This window comes from Physcomitrium patens, chromosome 3 (assembly GCF_059467195.1).
Source record: "Physcomitrium patens ecotype Gransden chromosome 3, ASM5946719v1, whole genome shotgun sequence".
Classification (NCBI taxonomy): Eukaryota; Viridiplantae; Streptophyta; class Bryopsida; order Funariales; family Funariaceae; genus Physcomitrium; species Physcomitrium patens.
The window spans coordinates 16,538,280-16,555,015 of record NC_143412.1 but is presented as its reverse complement, the minus strand read 5'-3'; the positions used below and the strand labels follow the sequence as shown (position 1 = coordinate 16,555,015).

The 16,736-nt window shown below is 37.8% G+C and overlaps 1 protein-coding gene across 1 annotated transcript; it reads left to right on the top strand.

The window, feature by feature from the left end:
• The first annotated feature begins 10,409 nt into the window (after positions 1–10,409).
• LOC112279967 (phytochrome 1) lies at positions 10,410–16,096 on the top strand. The gene is made up of 8 exons (XM_024514801.3): positions 10,410–10,686; positions 10,831–12,667; positions 12,778–13,268; positions 13,630–13,946; positions 14,080–14,346; positions 14,475–14,707; positions 14,936–15,229; positions 15,415–16,096. Exons 2-8 carry the CDS (start codon positions 11,121–11,123, stop codon positions 15,635–15,637), a joined length of 3,372 nt encoding a protein of 1,123 aa, XP_024370569.1. The 5' UTR covers positions 10,410–10,686; positions 10,831–11,120; the 3' UTR covers positions 15,638–16,096.
• Positions 16,097–16,736: the final 640 nt, after the last annotated feature.

Sequence of the window (16,736 nt, the reverse complement as noted above, 5' to 3'; positions counted from 1 at the left end):
TAGGACCTTATGATGTCAAAAGTTGGACATTAAGACATTAGAGCTTTTCATATTAATATTCTTGTTTTCATGTAGTCATGTATGACAAAAATTAATTCCCTGTAACGCCAGTCATCCAACACAGAAAGGATTCTGATTCAAGGTAGAAAAGTTTTAGTATAAACTGTCTCCTGTTTGAGAGGATGCTAGGGATACGAAATAAACACATAAAAGAAAGGATATATCTCCCTTCAAATCATTTGTCTGATGCTTATGAGCTTTTTGCAAATAAAAATGATAATAATACAAATTAGACGAACGCTAAAGTAATATGATCTGAGACTAGGCTTTTGGTGAAGCTGACTCACCTCTTTCAGAACCTTGGATAAAACCACGATTGAATATTATATAGCCCACACAAAGCGATGTACACTATCTCTGGATATCTAAGGCAAAGTTCTGCCCTGTCATGTCGGCTCCTGAGAAGACTTCTCCCAATTCGAATCAGGCTTTTCCGACACTCATTGGCCACACTTCATGAAAGATTCGTCCCCCCAACTGCGTCACAGAACCAACAAAAAATAAATATTGTATATTCCCTGTGCACATATTTCTAGCTCTTACAGCTCCCAACCCCACTGCACACTCCCAGCCTATCAATAATGTATTATGACCTCCGAAAACCCGATCTAAACGCTACTTGGGATGGGAGTGGGGAATCTTGAACCAACCAAAATTCTTCCCGAACATCATCTCGAACCGCTACATAAACCTATAGAGATGTTCACAACCCAACTCCCGAGCCGCGAACTAAGTACGGAGCCAATCCTATCGCCTTGCCATGACATTGGTCTACGACCCCAGCTTGCCGGCGCTTGGCGGCAGTCTCTGAAAGCATCATTCAGTAGCTCATCCTGTGGCCCATTCGCTATTAATGGAGAGCAGCGAAGGATTTCCCTTATTAAAAACACATCTGCTCTCTATCTCTCTCCCCCTGCCTTAGTTTTTTTTTTTTTTTTTTTTTTTTTCCATTTTCCTCGTCATTTTCTTTTACTAGTCCAATAGATAAAATGTGCTTTACGCTTCAGCTTTCCTTCTCCTCCTCCTCCTCGACGCATGAAAGGGAACTGTGGGTGGTGTTTCGTGTTTTTTATCGGATTGGTAGTCGTGTTGTGCATCATCATCTTCTTCTTCGTCGCCTTCTTCTTCTCCTCCTCCAGCCGCCGTAGCCATGATTGAAATGATCCTGTTGGTGATCTGTTGGCGTTGTCCTCATGAAAGGTGGCCTCTCCCATGCCTGTCTGTTTCAAACTCGTGGGAGGGCATGTGGGTTCACGAGCTCGGAGGAAGAAGACGACAAGGAGGAGATGGAGGAGTAGTTGTCTACTAAGACACACCAAGGAAACTCTCTCGCTCTTTGTCTTATTATTCCATGACCCCCCGCCCTGTCCTTCCCTTCCTTTTCTCATTTGCTCCTAAACCCATTTGCATCCATCCATCCACCCTTCCATCCATCCATTTCTTACTTTGTGAGTTATTTCCACGTTACACCAAAGTGGCTATCATAGAAATTACCCACATTAGGTGATAGAAGAAGACGATTTCGTAAAATTATTCTTTATCCAAGATGGCCCTAAACATATTGATTTTGGTAGATTTGAAACTATTTGTATTGGATAAAATTTGAAAATTTCCATTACGAAATAATTTATTTTTTCAGATAAAAATCAACTATAATCAAATACTCTTAAAAAGAGTCTAAATTATATATTTTTAAAAAAACTTAAAACAAATTTTTTATACAAAAAAAAATTTAATAAAGCTTGATTATTTGTTGAAAATGGATATGGTCCGATTTTATGTTTTTTCTTAATTTTTTCATATTTATGGAAATTATTTTTAAAATGAAAATAATAAAAAAATGAATTCAATAAATATAATTTTCAAATATAAGAAGATTACAGGTGGCAAATTGTTGCACAATTTATATTTTACAATTCTAAGAATTGAAATTTTTTCTTATTTAAATATCTTTTTAAAGCTTTAAAGTAAAAGAATATACAATGCATGATAAATAATGACTAAATTTTGAAATTTGATCCAAATTTTTAATTATAATACAATATTTTTCTAAATTTAACATCTTATAAGACTATGTTGTAAGTAACTTTATACATTAAAAATAAAATTTCTTATTTTAAAAATATTTTTGGTTTTGCAAATATTGTATGTAAAGTTTCATAGAATTATTGGAACCTAATTGCCTAATGATAACTACTTCTACTCTATTTATAAAAATCATATTATTGCACACTATTTCTTCTTAAGAAACAATATAAAAAACAATCTACTCTATCAAATCCAAATAACATTTTTTGACACTTTCCTAATATTGTTCTTTTAAAAAATAAATAAAAGAAAAAATCAAATAAAATAAACCATCAATTTTATTAAGCCTTGAAACCTTCTTTGAAGTGATTGCTTTAACAATGTCTTAAAAGTATTTAACAAAATAAGCTTAAGCATTTTAATTTATCCTATCTAATATTATCTTACAAATAAACGTTTTTATTGAAATAAAATGTAAAATAGTTTATATTGAATGGTAGAAGACATTAAATAAGTTACATATATTTTTTCCAACTTACATCACTTAGTAACTTGTATTTTATAGGCATTAATAAATTCAGGTATGTAAGATTGAAGTCTCTAATAACCAACTATTTTAAAGCACTTCCACATGCAATTGTTTGCCATTTTTTTTTTTTTTAAATCTATAAAGCATCAAATCTTCAAACTAAATCAATCTGTTTTATTTATCTTTAAATCTGTATTACTTATCAACTTATGATGAAGATTGATTTATTAATACAATTTTAGCATCATAAGTTATTTTATTTGATTTTAAATAAAATTAATATTATTTTGTGAAATTTCTAAATATTATTTTAGATTTTTAATTAGAGTAGTTTGTTTTCTTATTTGAATCTTATAAAATCTTTGTAAAAATAAGTAAACATTATTTTTTAATCGCACTTATTTTATAGTGTCTTATAAGGAATTATGTATTGAAGATCCATAAAAGATAATACTTATATCAATCTAAAAAATTGTCTTAGCAAGTCATTTTTTTTTTTTTTTTTTTTTTTTAAATGTAGATTTCATAAGTTCTAATATGTGTTTGTCAATATTTATGTAAAATCAATAAAATATAACAAGTATTTTATACTCATTATTTATATTTTTATAAAATAACTGCATATCATTTTGCCTAATGAAACAATCTTATAAGTCGAATATCATTTTAGATGAATTTTTGTTTCTTTCTTTCTTTTTCATAAAGTATTTTGTTACCAGTTGATAATTTATCTTTGTATTTTTCTATCATATTCTAGTACTTTGCACTTATCTTTGGATAGTTGCTATTAATTCCATTCATTTGCATCTAACTAAATTTATAGAGTTTATTATAAAATCTACTCCGTTTCTACAAAAAGAGGTGGTGATTGGTAAAGAATTCTCTTGCAAACAATAAGCATATATTTTTAGTTGTCAATTGATTATATATATATATATATATATATATATATATATAAAAGTTTCTTTGTTTGTGATACATGTGATTTTGTTTTGACTATCTCAATTATTTTTTTAGCTCCTACTTGGTGGACTCTACAGCCATATTGGTTGGTGGCTTTAGAATTACATCAACTTTTATTAGGTATTAGATTATTATTTATTTGTCATTATTTTTCTCTCAAGCCACTTTCTTATCAATACTTCAATATTAAAATTATCTTAATTGCAATTTTGGATGTAAGACAAGGCCGAACATCTTTGTGCTATTTTTGTATCAAGTCTGTCACATGTAAGAAAATAGAATTTTGATGTGGATTGATAATACCTACAACATTATTTGTTGCATGTATTTTCAATTCCCTGCATATAGATTGTTGTTATATTTGAATGTTTAGTTTGCAAAGTCTTTTGGTTGTCATATTTGTTATTGATGACATTTTATATATCAGAATATCTTGTACAATCACAAATATTATGGCTTCTATCTATATTGTGCATGACCTCATCGTATAAAAAAGCATTTTGATGGTATTTTGGATAGTATCTATTGGCCAAAAATTCAATATGGAGACAAACACATTTCTATGTAGAGCTTGTTCGTTGTTTTGCTCTACTGCCTTTTTCAACAATTACTTTTGGCCTAATATCTATTATTCTGCCAAATTGGACATCATATCATTGAAAAATCTTGCAACTGAGCAAAAACTACAAATGTATCCAATTTTATTTGTCTAAATCCTAAGGATTCGATTTAAGCATTGGACTATGTAGGAACCATATTATAAAGTTCCTAACCACTAATAGGACCTATTTATTGATATATCATACTATCATTATCCCATCTAAGATATCAAATTTAAGGATCCTCTCGATTATACCAAATCAAATCATGTTTTTTAGAAAATGGTGAAAGTTACCTTTTTGCAATGAATGTAAAGGATACTTTTTGATAAAAGTAAAAAATAGGCTTTTTATGTAGAAGAAGGCGGGGGCTTTGACTGAACGCCCTGGTTTACGATGTCAGATACTTATTGCCACGTAGACTCCACGTGGAATTACACGTCTGCAATCGAAACAATGAACAAAAAATTAGCCGAGTTGTCGGGTGAGTGGGAGCGAAGCCCACATCTAGATAGTTTCAAATTCAATGCATTGGCAATGAGATGTTTCAGGAACCACGAAGAACATCATTGCGATTGACTTGGGAGCAATTCCACGAAATTAGACCAGTTTTGTAGGATTTGAAATTGAGAGATACTGCGCAACTGAGCTGCGTCAGGTCGCTCGCCCAAAAACAGATTGCGGCGTTGCCGTTTCTACGGAGGATTCTGGTGGAGTTAGATAGGTGGGGCCATTCGCCGTGGACTGTGATTCGCGTTCCATGATTGGAATCAGAGCGAAAACGATACATAGAAACGAGCGCGCTATGACTCGAGATAGAGACTTTAAGTCCTTGAGGGCTTCACGCCAAACCACGCCAAAACAATCCATGCAAGCAATCAGCATCTCCCCGTGTTTGCCTCCGCCGGCCTGCCTCGGTATCCTCCTCTTCCTGAACGGCGAGCTATTTTTGGATTCGTCCTACTCCCACCACTGTTGGGTTTTCCTTCCTTTAACATTTCCACATGTTTTAGGATTAATAAATTTTAATAGCAATTATAACAAACCCAAAAAAAAAACCCACAAAATTGTGAACCTGTAGCTGAGGTTTATAGGAGGGTGAGATGTGAGGTTAATGCTAACAAAAGAATAGGATAGAATATTTCATGGGAGTGATGATGTGGACTGAAGGACTGTTCCACCTCAGAATTATGCCAGAAGTTATCTGCAGTAATGTAGAGGGGGCGGGGGGGTCAATTCCTCATTGGAATATGCAACCAATATGAGATGAAAAACCAACTTGGTTACTTTTATTTTTTTGATGTTGTTGTCATTCCATCCTCGTCCCTCTTGCAGAAAAATGTAATATATTTTGAAAGTGCATACATTACAAAGAATTCTGATGTTGTGAGGAATGAAAATAATGTTTTTGAAATGACCTTTTCCAGTACAATCATTATGATTGTAATTGGTATTTGTTTTAATGTTAAATCTCCTTGCAAATCCTTGTGCATATACTCATCAAACACATACATATTTGGTAACTATTATGGTTAATTTTATTTAATTTTTGAAGTTGGGTACTTGTATAATCTTTTTTATAAATAGATTGTAGAAAAAAAAAATTGTGTAATAATTGTACAAAAATTATAGGGGACTGATGTATTTTATTCATATGTATTCCTACTCTTACACATGGATTTCAATAAACGTGAAATTTCAATATTAAGTGAATTGTACCATGGACACGTCTTGTTAAAGGCTATGATCCTCAAGAGCATTCATAAGACCTTCTTAGTTGCTATATTGTTTGGAATTAAAAACAAAAATAAAAATCATTCTTGTGGACATCTTACCCGCTTTGTATTTAGTGTTTATTATTTTAATTCTTTGCAATTCTAAAAAATGTCTTTTCTTGAAAAACATTATATCACTTTTATCTGACTATATGTTAGTTTACTTTGATAAATTTGTAAAGATCCACATTCCTACCGTTTACTGTTGATATTTTGTTATTTATTCCAAAAATATATCTTTTGTATTTTTTTTACCCCCCCCCCCCCAAAAAAAATAAAGGGATTTTAAAGACAATAATTTTTTCTAATGAAAACAAGGTTTGGATGAAGGAAGTATGTTTTTTGTCCAAAAGATGAATCTTTTTATGATATTTCAAAACGAGTGTATAAACACAATCAAACAGTAGTGTTTTGCTACTTGTGATATTATTTATTAGAAGAAAGAAAACTTTAAAGAATAAATGAAATCATAGGGTTTTTAATTCATTATGAAAACAAAACAAAACAAAATAATCTGTTAAAAAAAATCTCCCAGGATAATTGTTTGGAATTAAATCCATTATGAATCCTGATATTTTCAAGAATGTTGCATCATAATTAATTTAAAATTATATATATATATATATATATATTCATTGGATTTAAAGATTGCAGAAATTGAAAGAAAAAAATGCTTTAAATGTATTTTTAAACATCAAATTCATAATTTTATCCACTTATGCATTTTGACTTCTCAAGACATCTAAACATCATGTTTACAGGGTTGCCTTCGTTAATTATCATATTGAAATATTCTTTTACAACAAATACCACCTTTGGAGCTGTTTAAATTAAGAGAATTGACGTGTGTGTACACTAGTGCTGAACATAGATGCATTTTGACATAGTATACTCTAATTTTAAGCAACCATTCAACTATTTTTTTTCACCCCCCTACAACAATTTATGTATTTTTACGTTGTCATAATTATGATAAAAATCTGGATGTCTTTTGCTTAGGTTATAATCTCGTAAATATTCTTTACGCTCTTCATTCATATAATGTGTTATTTTTAATACGTAGACACCCATCACGTTTATAGCTATATATGTGACTAATTTACACAAAATACTATGTTTAACACAGCCAATTTAACTTTCGTAAATGACATTGTTTCTAAAAGCAAGAACAAACAAATAAAGTAAAATGAAAAAAATTCATCGATCAAAATTGTTCCATCCCATATTTTGTTTTAAAGCTAATTCAAAATAAAGTAACCTTCATGGTAAGAACCATAGGAACAATGGCTCCACACCTGCAAGGTAAAAAGTAAAAACTATAGGATGAGATCATACATCCAAAATCTCATTCATTATCCCACATATCATCCATTCATCCTGATGCATGCACCTGGATGGGTCCTTGATACAGACCTGCAAACAATTTGGACAATTCTCCGTCGGATTGTGTAACTTTGCGAAGCTTCCGTCAATTTCGACATACGACAGCATGGAATCGGAAAGGATATTCCGCAAGCACATGAAGACTGATATCTTATTCTGTGCACATTGCCCGGGATCCATGAAAGACGTCGAATCTTGTACACTATGAGACTCCCACCTGACAGCCCCGGTGGTTTCTCGGGGCCAATTATAGGCCTCATCGTCGCACTTGCAAATGGGGATGCCTTACGGTGGTTACCCACATGGGAGAGGCAGGGGGTTGCAGCCCCTGATTGGCTCCTTTGCTCTCGCTGCGCCTTCTTATGCGTCCGTGTCCACGTCCTTTCTGAGTTTGTTGCAGGCTCTGCCATCCCGCCGAAAACAAGCAGATTTTTCTGTCGTCCTCGTCAGGCAGACTTTGGACAAATACAGCGCCGTGTATGCACTGGATGCCCAACCTGGAAGGTTTTTATTTTTTGTTCTCTCGACATGACTGTGCTCCTGGAGCTTTCCTGGCCGATCGACTGTTTTGCGACTGCCTTAATTCAGACCTTTCCCTCCCGTCTTGCCGATCTAAGAGTCCATGTTGGGTTGGCTCCACAGTGCAGTGGTCTCCGAACTACGCAAAGTTCGATTTTTATTTTTTTTTATTTTTTTTATTTTTTTTATTTCCAGAGTTGCTTGGTAATCCCAGGATAACAACGCATCCACTGTTGCACATTACTGGATTAGCAACATGCATTTAAAACAATATATTGAACTTGCTTCAGACTCAAGAGGTACATTTATTATCAAAGTTAATTCAATCGTGCATGGCGATTTGGCATTATATTACGAATGCCGGTGAAATTTTTGCAGTTTTCATTTTTAAGCAAGTCACCAAACGAGTCATCGCGGGTCTACAGTTTTAAAAACAGCATCATAGAACATAAGAGAAAGAAATATTCCAGTGAAGCAGTACGACCTAAATCTTTATAAGCTCATTTCTTTCAGTGGGGGGTTCCCACAGCATTGGAAGCGCAAGATATCCAAAAGATAACAGAGATCACGAAGGAAGGAGCCATTCTAGTAAAGGACGAAAGACAGATAAGACGCAAAGACAGGAAAATCGTAATAATCAGTAGTGTGAAGAGGGATAATTTTTTACCTATTTGGCTCAAATGAGGGAACGTAGCTGTGACAACAGGTCACGTGTTCAATTCCACATACCTCCCTATCCATCTACCTCAAGTGGGAGGGATGGGAGCCCCACAAGTGGACAGGAGCGTGTCATCCACCTTGGCTTGCTCCGTCTTTCTCTCTGAACTCTCTCTCCCTGTTCCGGTTGGAATTTGTCACGTTCTGGACTTATCCAGGTTGCATTTCCCACAACCCTTGAGTTTGTACTTCGCAGCATCCATTCTGTGCGTTGAGTCAAGGCTGGACATAACAACAGAATCTCAATTAACAGCCTCGTTCTTCATAGCAGCAGCCTAGAAAGCCAAGCCTTGCCCAACCCTAACTTTGTGGGTTGGTTGATGGCTTGGCAAACTCTTAGATTTAATCATTGAATGGCTTGGAGGAGGGGGGGTTCCTACTCTATGACTCCCAAAGATGGATCTTGGTGAGGAAAAATATATATAATAATAAACAAAATAAAAACTTATTTCTATGCCCCTGAATGGTTCATCATGTGATGAGTGGCTTTTCCATCTGCCCACCCACCTGTTGATAGAGACAAAAAGGTTCCTCAGCATTTGATAAGTGCAAGGACTTTAAGCTTTGAAAGATAGCTATGACAAACACCCCACTTGGAGTAAATTACATGTGAAATGTATGAGTATCACATGTGAATGAATACTTATTGGATGGAATTCTCACATGTATGTATTTATTTTTATTTTTATTTTATTTTTTCAAAATTTATGTCAAATAAATGTTTTCTAAGAAGCTTTATAATGCCACAGTTTACCGTGAATCATTAAACAGTTTTACTTGTTTGTGTTCCTACATGCAAGAAACGTTTTTTTTTTTTTTTTTTTTTTTTTCCTTCGAGTGTAAGTACTTTTAGATGAATAAAAATATGAATAAAAATATATACACTAGTACAGGAGTAAATAAATAAATATATATATATATATATATATATAGAATAATTTAATTTTTTGATGAATGTGATTATACACTAAAAAGAAAGAGAACTTTCAATAGTTATACACTATATTATAATTTTCAGAGATAATAAAAAATAATAATAATAACAATACGCATGCTGTTAAATAAAGCATAAACTATGAAAGGAATAAAAATAAACTGAATGCTACTTAAACTATGAAAGGAATAAAAGTAACTAACAACTGTTTGAATCTTTAATGACAAAAAAAGAGAAACCCTAGCAAAACTCTTTCAAAAGATTTAAACTAAATCTTAATCAGACACAATAATTTGTTTTGTCTGAAAAGAGTTTAAACTCCACTCAAAGTGACAGTGTGAATTACTGGAAAATTGCAATAAAGATGCCTACTCTGTTTATTTCAATAACTGCAATTATCTTGTGAATATATATATATATATATATATATACGTATAAATAAATAAATAAATAAATAATTGTATATTTTGAAAAAGATGTGAAATGTTTTAAAAAATAAATAAGTGATTTACAAGTAAATCAATGAAGCAAATGAACCACTATTTAAAAAACTAAGTTTATAATAATTCAACACGATTTTTTTAAAAAAGTGAAGGAAATCCTGGTCACACATATTCAAAACATTCATTCAAAACTAAACACAAAACCTCGTTGAGGCAAGAAGGAAGGAACGAACTAGAGCGTTCGTTCATTCTGTTGGTGGAGGGAGTCACCCGTCAGGTACCCAGGCCCGTCAGTTCTGGTATTGGGGCGGGGGGGGGGTCAGTCAGTAAGTAAGTTATTAAATTAGTAAGTAGTAGTCCCTCCCTCCCCTCCTTCGTTCCCACGGCCATAGACGAGTGGGGCTGGCTGTGGCCCTTAAAGTACTCGCTGCCTTATTATTATTCTTCAACTTGACTACTAATTTGTAACAACCCCCGCCCCCCCCTCCCCCTCCCCCTACGACTCTGGTGCTCATCGTGGATGAGCACGCCGCCCCCTAATTCCATCGCCACTTCCTTCGCGCCTACTCACACACTCACTCGCTCATTCACTCACTCCATCTCACCATACCCATATCCCATCGCATTACTTGTTGCCGCTGTGCCATTCTCATTTATATTTGATTTTGTGTTAAGCCTGATTGATTGGATCGAAGACCTCTTTATTGTTGCCTTAACGAGACTGATCACTATAAGAGTAAGCACACTCAAATCACTGTACTATAGATGTTTCATATTGTTGCGCTATGTGAGGGCGGAATAGAGAGTTGACGATGCCTTGTTGAGGACGGTGGTCGGCAGTTGGGATTTGATTGAACTTTGTGGTGGACATTCATCGCAGGGTGATGCGGTAGAGATAGACGAGGAGCAGGTGCCGTGGTCTTCTTTCCCTCTAGCGAAGCTCGGCTGAGCTTAGCTGTGAGCTGAGCTTCGGCCGCGGAAGAGATGTATGGCAGTGGATGGGTTGCCTTTGAGCATTAGTGGCAAGCCTGCCAACGCAATCTGCTGTCTTAATTGTTTTGGAGAGGCGCCTGCCAGTCGTGGGGCTGCCGCTCAAGCGCTTTCTACGAGTAGCATTTCTTTCGTCTCGAGACAACTTGGAAGTAGACAGAGCCTTAAAATTTGTTTACGATGGCGTCCGCCAAGTTGGCCTACTCGACGGGAAGTGGCATCAAGTCGAAGCACAGCGTACGCGTGCAGCAAACCACAGCAGATGCGAAGCTTCAAGCCGCCTACGAGGAATCAAACGACTCTGGGGATTCATTTGATTACTCGAAATCAGTCGGCCAGGCCGCCAAATCCACTGTGCAACAGGTTCCTGCTCAAGCAGTGACAGCCTACCTGCAGCGGATGCAGCGAGGGGGTCTTACACAGACTTTTGGGTGTATGCTGGCCGTGGAGGAGAACACATTTAGGGTCATTGCTTACAGCGAGAATGCTCTGGATATGCTTGACTTAATGCCACAAGCTGTACCGAGTGTGGGGCAACAGGATGTTCTCGGAATTGGAACCGACTCGAGATCATTGTTCACTCCTTCGAGTGCGGCTGCGTTAGAACGAGCTACACAACAATCAGATTTGAGCATGGTGAACCCTGTCTCTGTCCACTCTAGAAGCTCAGGGAAGCCATTTTACGCCATTTTACATCGCATTGACGTAGGGATAGTGATGGACTTTGAGCCTGTTCGACCAAATGATGTGGTAGTGTCCTCGGCTGGAACCATTCACTCTCACAAGCTTGCAGCAAAAGCCATTTCTCGCCTTCAGTCGCTGCCTGGGGGCGACATTGGTCTTTTGTGCGATACCGTAGTCGAAGAGGTTCGTGAGCTCACGGGTTATGACCGGGTAATGGCGTACAAATTTCATGAAGACGAGCATGGGGAAGTTCTGGCTGAGATTCGAAGATCAGACTTAGAACCTTACTTAGGGCTACATTATCCTGCAACAGATATTCCGCAAGCTTCTAGGTTCCTCTTCATGAAGAATAGGTTTCGGATGATCGTTGATTGCTATGCGCCCCCTGTGAAGGTTATTCAAGACAAGGACTTACGACAGCCGCTCACTCTTGCAGGATCCACTCTGCGAGCTCCTCATGGTTGCCATGCGCAGTACATGGGGAACATGGGATCTATTGCGTCTGTTACAATGGCTGTCGTTGTGAATGATCAGGAAGACGACGGTGGATCGCAGAAAGCGCGTAGATTGTGGGGATTGGTGGTGTGTCACCATACATCTGCCAGGATGATCTCCTTCCCTCTGCGTTCGGCGTGCGAGTTTCTGATGCAGGTGTTCGGCTTGCAACTAAACATGGAAGTGGAGCTCGCAGCTCAGTTGAGAGAGAAACATATCTTAAGGACACAGACGTTGCTTTGTGACATGCTCTTGCGGGATGCACCCATAGGTATTGTGTCACAGTCTCCCAACATTATGGATTTGGTTAAGTGTGACGGAGCGGCCCTTTATTATGGGAATCGGTTCTGGCTTCTAGGAATTACACCATCCGAGCAGCAGATTAAGGAGATAGCGGACTGGCTGTTAGAGTGTCATAAGGACTCAACTGGGTTGAGCACGGATAGCCTAGCAGATGCTGGCTATCCAGGTGCGAACCTGCTAGGTGATGCTGTATGTGGGATGGCAGCTGCAAGGATCACTCCCAAAGATTTCCTGTTTTGGTTCAGGTAATGCCCTAAACAATTACCGTATCGCCCGTCCCACATACTCCTCTTATTCTTGTTGACTGGAGCTTCATCTTGTTCTTAGTTGCATTTTATCTGCTTGCATTCTCTAGGTCTCACACTGCCAAGGAAATTAAGTGGGGAGGCGCAAAGCATGACGCGGATGATAGGGACGACGGAAGGAAGATGACTCCTCGGTCCTCTTTTAATGCCTTTCTAGAAGTGGTTAAGAGGCGAAGTGTCCCTTGGGAGGACATTGAAATGGATGCAATTCACTCTCTGCAGCTGATCTTGAGGGGGTCTTTTCAAGACATTGATGACAGCGATACTAAAACAATGATACATGCACGGCTGAACGATTTGAAGTTGCAGGGTATGGATGAGCTTAGCACAGTTGCCAATGAAATGGTTCGGCTGATTGAAACAGCGACAACACCCATTCTTGCGGTTGACTCTAGTGGGTTTATTAATGGGTGGAACGCGAAAGTAGCAGAATTGACTGGACTTTCTGTTGGTGACGCTATGGGCCGATCCTTGGTTAAGGATCTGATTTTGGAGGAGTCAGTGGAGGATGTGCAGAGGCTGCTGTATCTTGCCTTACAGGGTATATGATCCTGCCGCTAAGTCTTGTATTTATATATTTTTGAAAATTCTTATTCGTATTTTTGGAATGGGGGTAGACAGACTTGGGCATCTTTCCGATGATAGCTGAATGTGGGCTCTGTACTTTTATTGCTGTTAGCAAGTAGTTTTGAACTTAGCGTAGCAGAATTAGACTTACGCATTTCCAAGGTTTCAATAGACATTCTAAGAACCTGCAAGACTGTTGCTATGGAGTTTAATAGCTGTACTGAAAGTTTACTAGCGCTCTAATGTTAATCTAGAACAAGAATAGCTTGAGTTCGTCTTTGATCATCTTACCTTGGAAGTGGTTGTAACTGGGGACCAATGACTGCTTCTTTCAGGAGAAGAAGAGCAAAACGTTGAGATCCGATTGAGAACATTTGGGCCGCAGAAGGCGAAAGGTGCAGTGATTTTGATAGTAAATGCCTGTTCAAGCAGGGATGTACAGGAGAACGTGGTCGGAGTGTGTTTCGTAGGGCAGGACGTGACAGGGCAAAAGATGTTACATGACAAATTCACACGTATTCATGGTGACTACAAAAGTATCGTCCAGAATCCAAATCCATTGATTCCACCTATTTTTGGAAGTGATGACTTAGGTTATTGTACCGAGTGGAGTCCTTCAATGGAGAAGCTAACAGGATGGAAGAGAGATGAGGTAATGGAAACCCACGTTACGCTACTCGTGGCTGGCTATCTGGTTTGTACTTTGATGTGTACAAGATTAAGTCCTCAACCCTGCGCAAGTGTGTCGAACCTTCTAATTTCGGTTGCCACATTTTGGAATGCAGGTACTTGGAAAAATGCTGGTTGGGGAAGTATTTGGTATGCATCTAATGTGTTGCCGCCTTAAGGGCCAGGACGCAGTGACTAAATTCATGATAGTTCTTAATAACGCTATGGATGGTCAAGATACAGACAAATATCCATTCTCCTTTTTCGATCGTCAGGGGAAGTTTGTGGAAGCTCTGCTTACGGCTAACAAGAGAACGGATGCAGATGGATACATCACAGGTGTTTTTTGCTTTCTGCACATTGCAAGCCCAGAATTGTTACAGGTTAGAACTTCAGCCTGCATTTAATTTTCATATTTATCACTTATGTATAGGTTTATTCACTGCAATTTTCATCCGAGAACTTATGGCCCTGTCCTGAAATTGGTGGAAGTGGTCTTTTTGGGATGCAGGCACTAACTGTTCAACGAGCTACAGAGAAGGTGGCTTTTGCCAAACTCAAGGAACTTGCTTATATCCGGCAAGAAATCAAGAATCCTCTGTATGGAATCATGTTCACTCGAAATTTGATGGAGGATACAGATTTGTCGGATGACCAAAAGCAATTTATGGACACTAGTGCAGTATGTGAGCGACAATTGCGTAAAATATTAGATGACATGGATCTCGAGAGCATTGAAGATGGGTAAGCTTGAATTCTGTGCCTCCACCATGTTAACTGATATGGTTATCTTTTCTTTGGTTCAGCAGAGATCATTGTTGTTTATTTTGGTATTCTGTATTGTTGCGTAGCTGCCGGACACGACGTGAGTCTTATGTTTGAAAGGCTTCCTTGACGAGGATATCTGCATGCTTGCCATTTCAATTGAATGATCACTTAATTCTAAAGCTTGACTGTTTTTGTTAATTTTAGGTATTTGGAGTTGGAAACAGCAGAATTTGAGATGGGGTCCATGATGGACGCTGTTGTGAGTCAGGGAATGGTTACGTCAAGAGAGAAAGGCCTTCAGTTAATTCGTGAAACGCCTCGGGAAATCAAGGATATGTGCTTATTCGGAGATCAAGTTCGATTACAACAAGTTCTTGCAGACTTTTTGCTAAATGCAGTGCGTTTTACTCCCTCTTCCGAGGGTTGGGTCGGCATCAAGGTGGTCGCAACGAAAAGGCGCCTTGGTGGTGGCTTTCACGTCGTGCACTTAGAATTCAGGTTAGTATGTCTATTGGTATTTCTATCGTTTTTAAGTGATGATCGTTAATTACTTCCATTCCCGGTTTAAACTTGTCGGTGCCTGATTTCTCTCTGCACACATTTCATTCTAAACCTAAGTTTTGGGTTACGTTTCGTCTTCAATGTGTTATGTTCTGAGCGAGTTGTTTCCGTTTGGTTTGCAGAGTAACACATCCTGGTTCAGGGCTTCCAGAGGAGCTCATCCATGAGATGTTTGACCGGGGTCGTGGTATGACTCAAGAAGGGCTTGGGCTGAATATGTGCCGCAAACTTGTGAAACTGATGAATGGTAATGTACAATACAAGAGAGAGACAGGAAAAAGTTACTTTTTGGTCACACTGGAGCTTCCGTTGGCTGTACGAGATGATACCGGTACCATGCGGTAAATGGCCTCTAGAATGCCAATGAACCTTGTTTGTATACAGGTTGATAACTTACTTCTCCCCACACCGGTTCATGTATATCTGGAAGACAAAAGTCTCGGATCAGCAGAGCAGCTTTATTCTTCTCTTGTGGAAATTGAGGTCGTGAAACTGCTCACTTTGTATTGATCTCGAGCAACACCACAAGTCTCTTCTCTTCATTTTTTGAGATGGTTTACAGAGAAGGAGACTAATCACTGGAAAGATAGTGATGAATGGCGGAGGCTTATACTCGCGGACTAAGCCGGGTTCATACTCCTTTGGAACCTTGCTCCGGACCACCTGCCACATGGTTGTTTTTCTTTTTTTTTTTCTCTCATTTTCTCACGGGTGACGAACAGTATTTGGGCAAAACATGTCCAAAGCAGCGTGTTAATTTTCTTGATGACTAATGCAATTTTGATTTTTAGCCTAGAAACAGAACTGTCTTGTGTATGTTTCATATAAGCTGTAGATGAACAGCTTTGTATGCGTCATGAAGGCCCTATGCATTCGTATATATCTCTGACGAGTGGTACTCGATTGGCGATTCATGAATGCTCTCTGTTCTACGACCAATTTAGATCCAGACACGACGAACAATTATTGATCTGCTGCTGATATTTCCGTTTCAAAATCTTTCCTGAGCAGTTTTCAGGTTTTCTTTAGTGGTTTCATTCAGGTGGATGTCTTACCTCTATGCCTACCTTCGAGTACTAGTATTATTCCGTGCATGGTTTTCCTCTAGTAAATGAGACATGCCTGCTAGAATGCTTCCACAACCCAGTTCTGAAGCTCTTACGCCACTAATTGAAACCTTGTCCTCGGAGCTAGTAAGATTGGACCCAGGAGGTAATGCACTCATGTTTTACCAATCGTTGACCATAGTTGAAACAACATGATTCTTTCCTTTTTTAATTTTTTTTTCGTATGTTAAACGTACACTCGAATTGAAAACCCTTCCGCCACCAGCTGCTAATATTAACATTTGATAGAAGCTCTTGTTGGCCTGCAACCTCGTCGCTTTATGACGAGTAGCGTCTCCAAGCAGAGTGTGTAACAAGGCAATTTTCGAGTCGATTTG

Excerpts from the sequence above, each read along its gene's own strand:
- LOC112279967 (XM_024514801.3), top strand. The coding sequence starts at position 11,121 with ATGGCGTCCGCCAAGTTGGCCTACTCGACGGGAAGTGGCATCAAGTCG. Across the intron at positions 14,347-14,474 it reads CAAGCCCAGAATTGTTACAG|GCACTAACTGTTCAACGAGC; the intron begins GTTAGAACTTCA and ends TTTGGGATGCAG. Across the intron at positions 14,708-14,935 it reads CTCGAGAGCATTGAAGATGG|GTATTTGGAGTTGGAAACAG; the intron begins GTAAGCTTGAAT and ends TGTTAATTTTAG.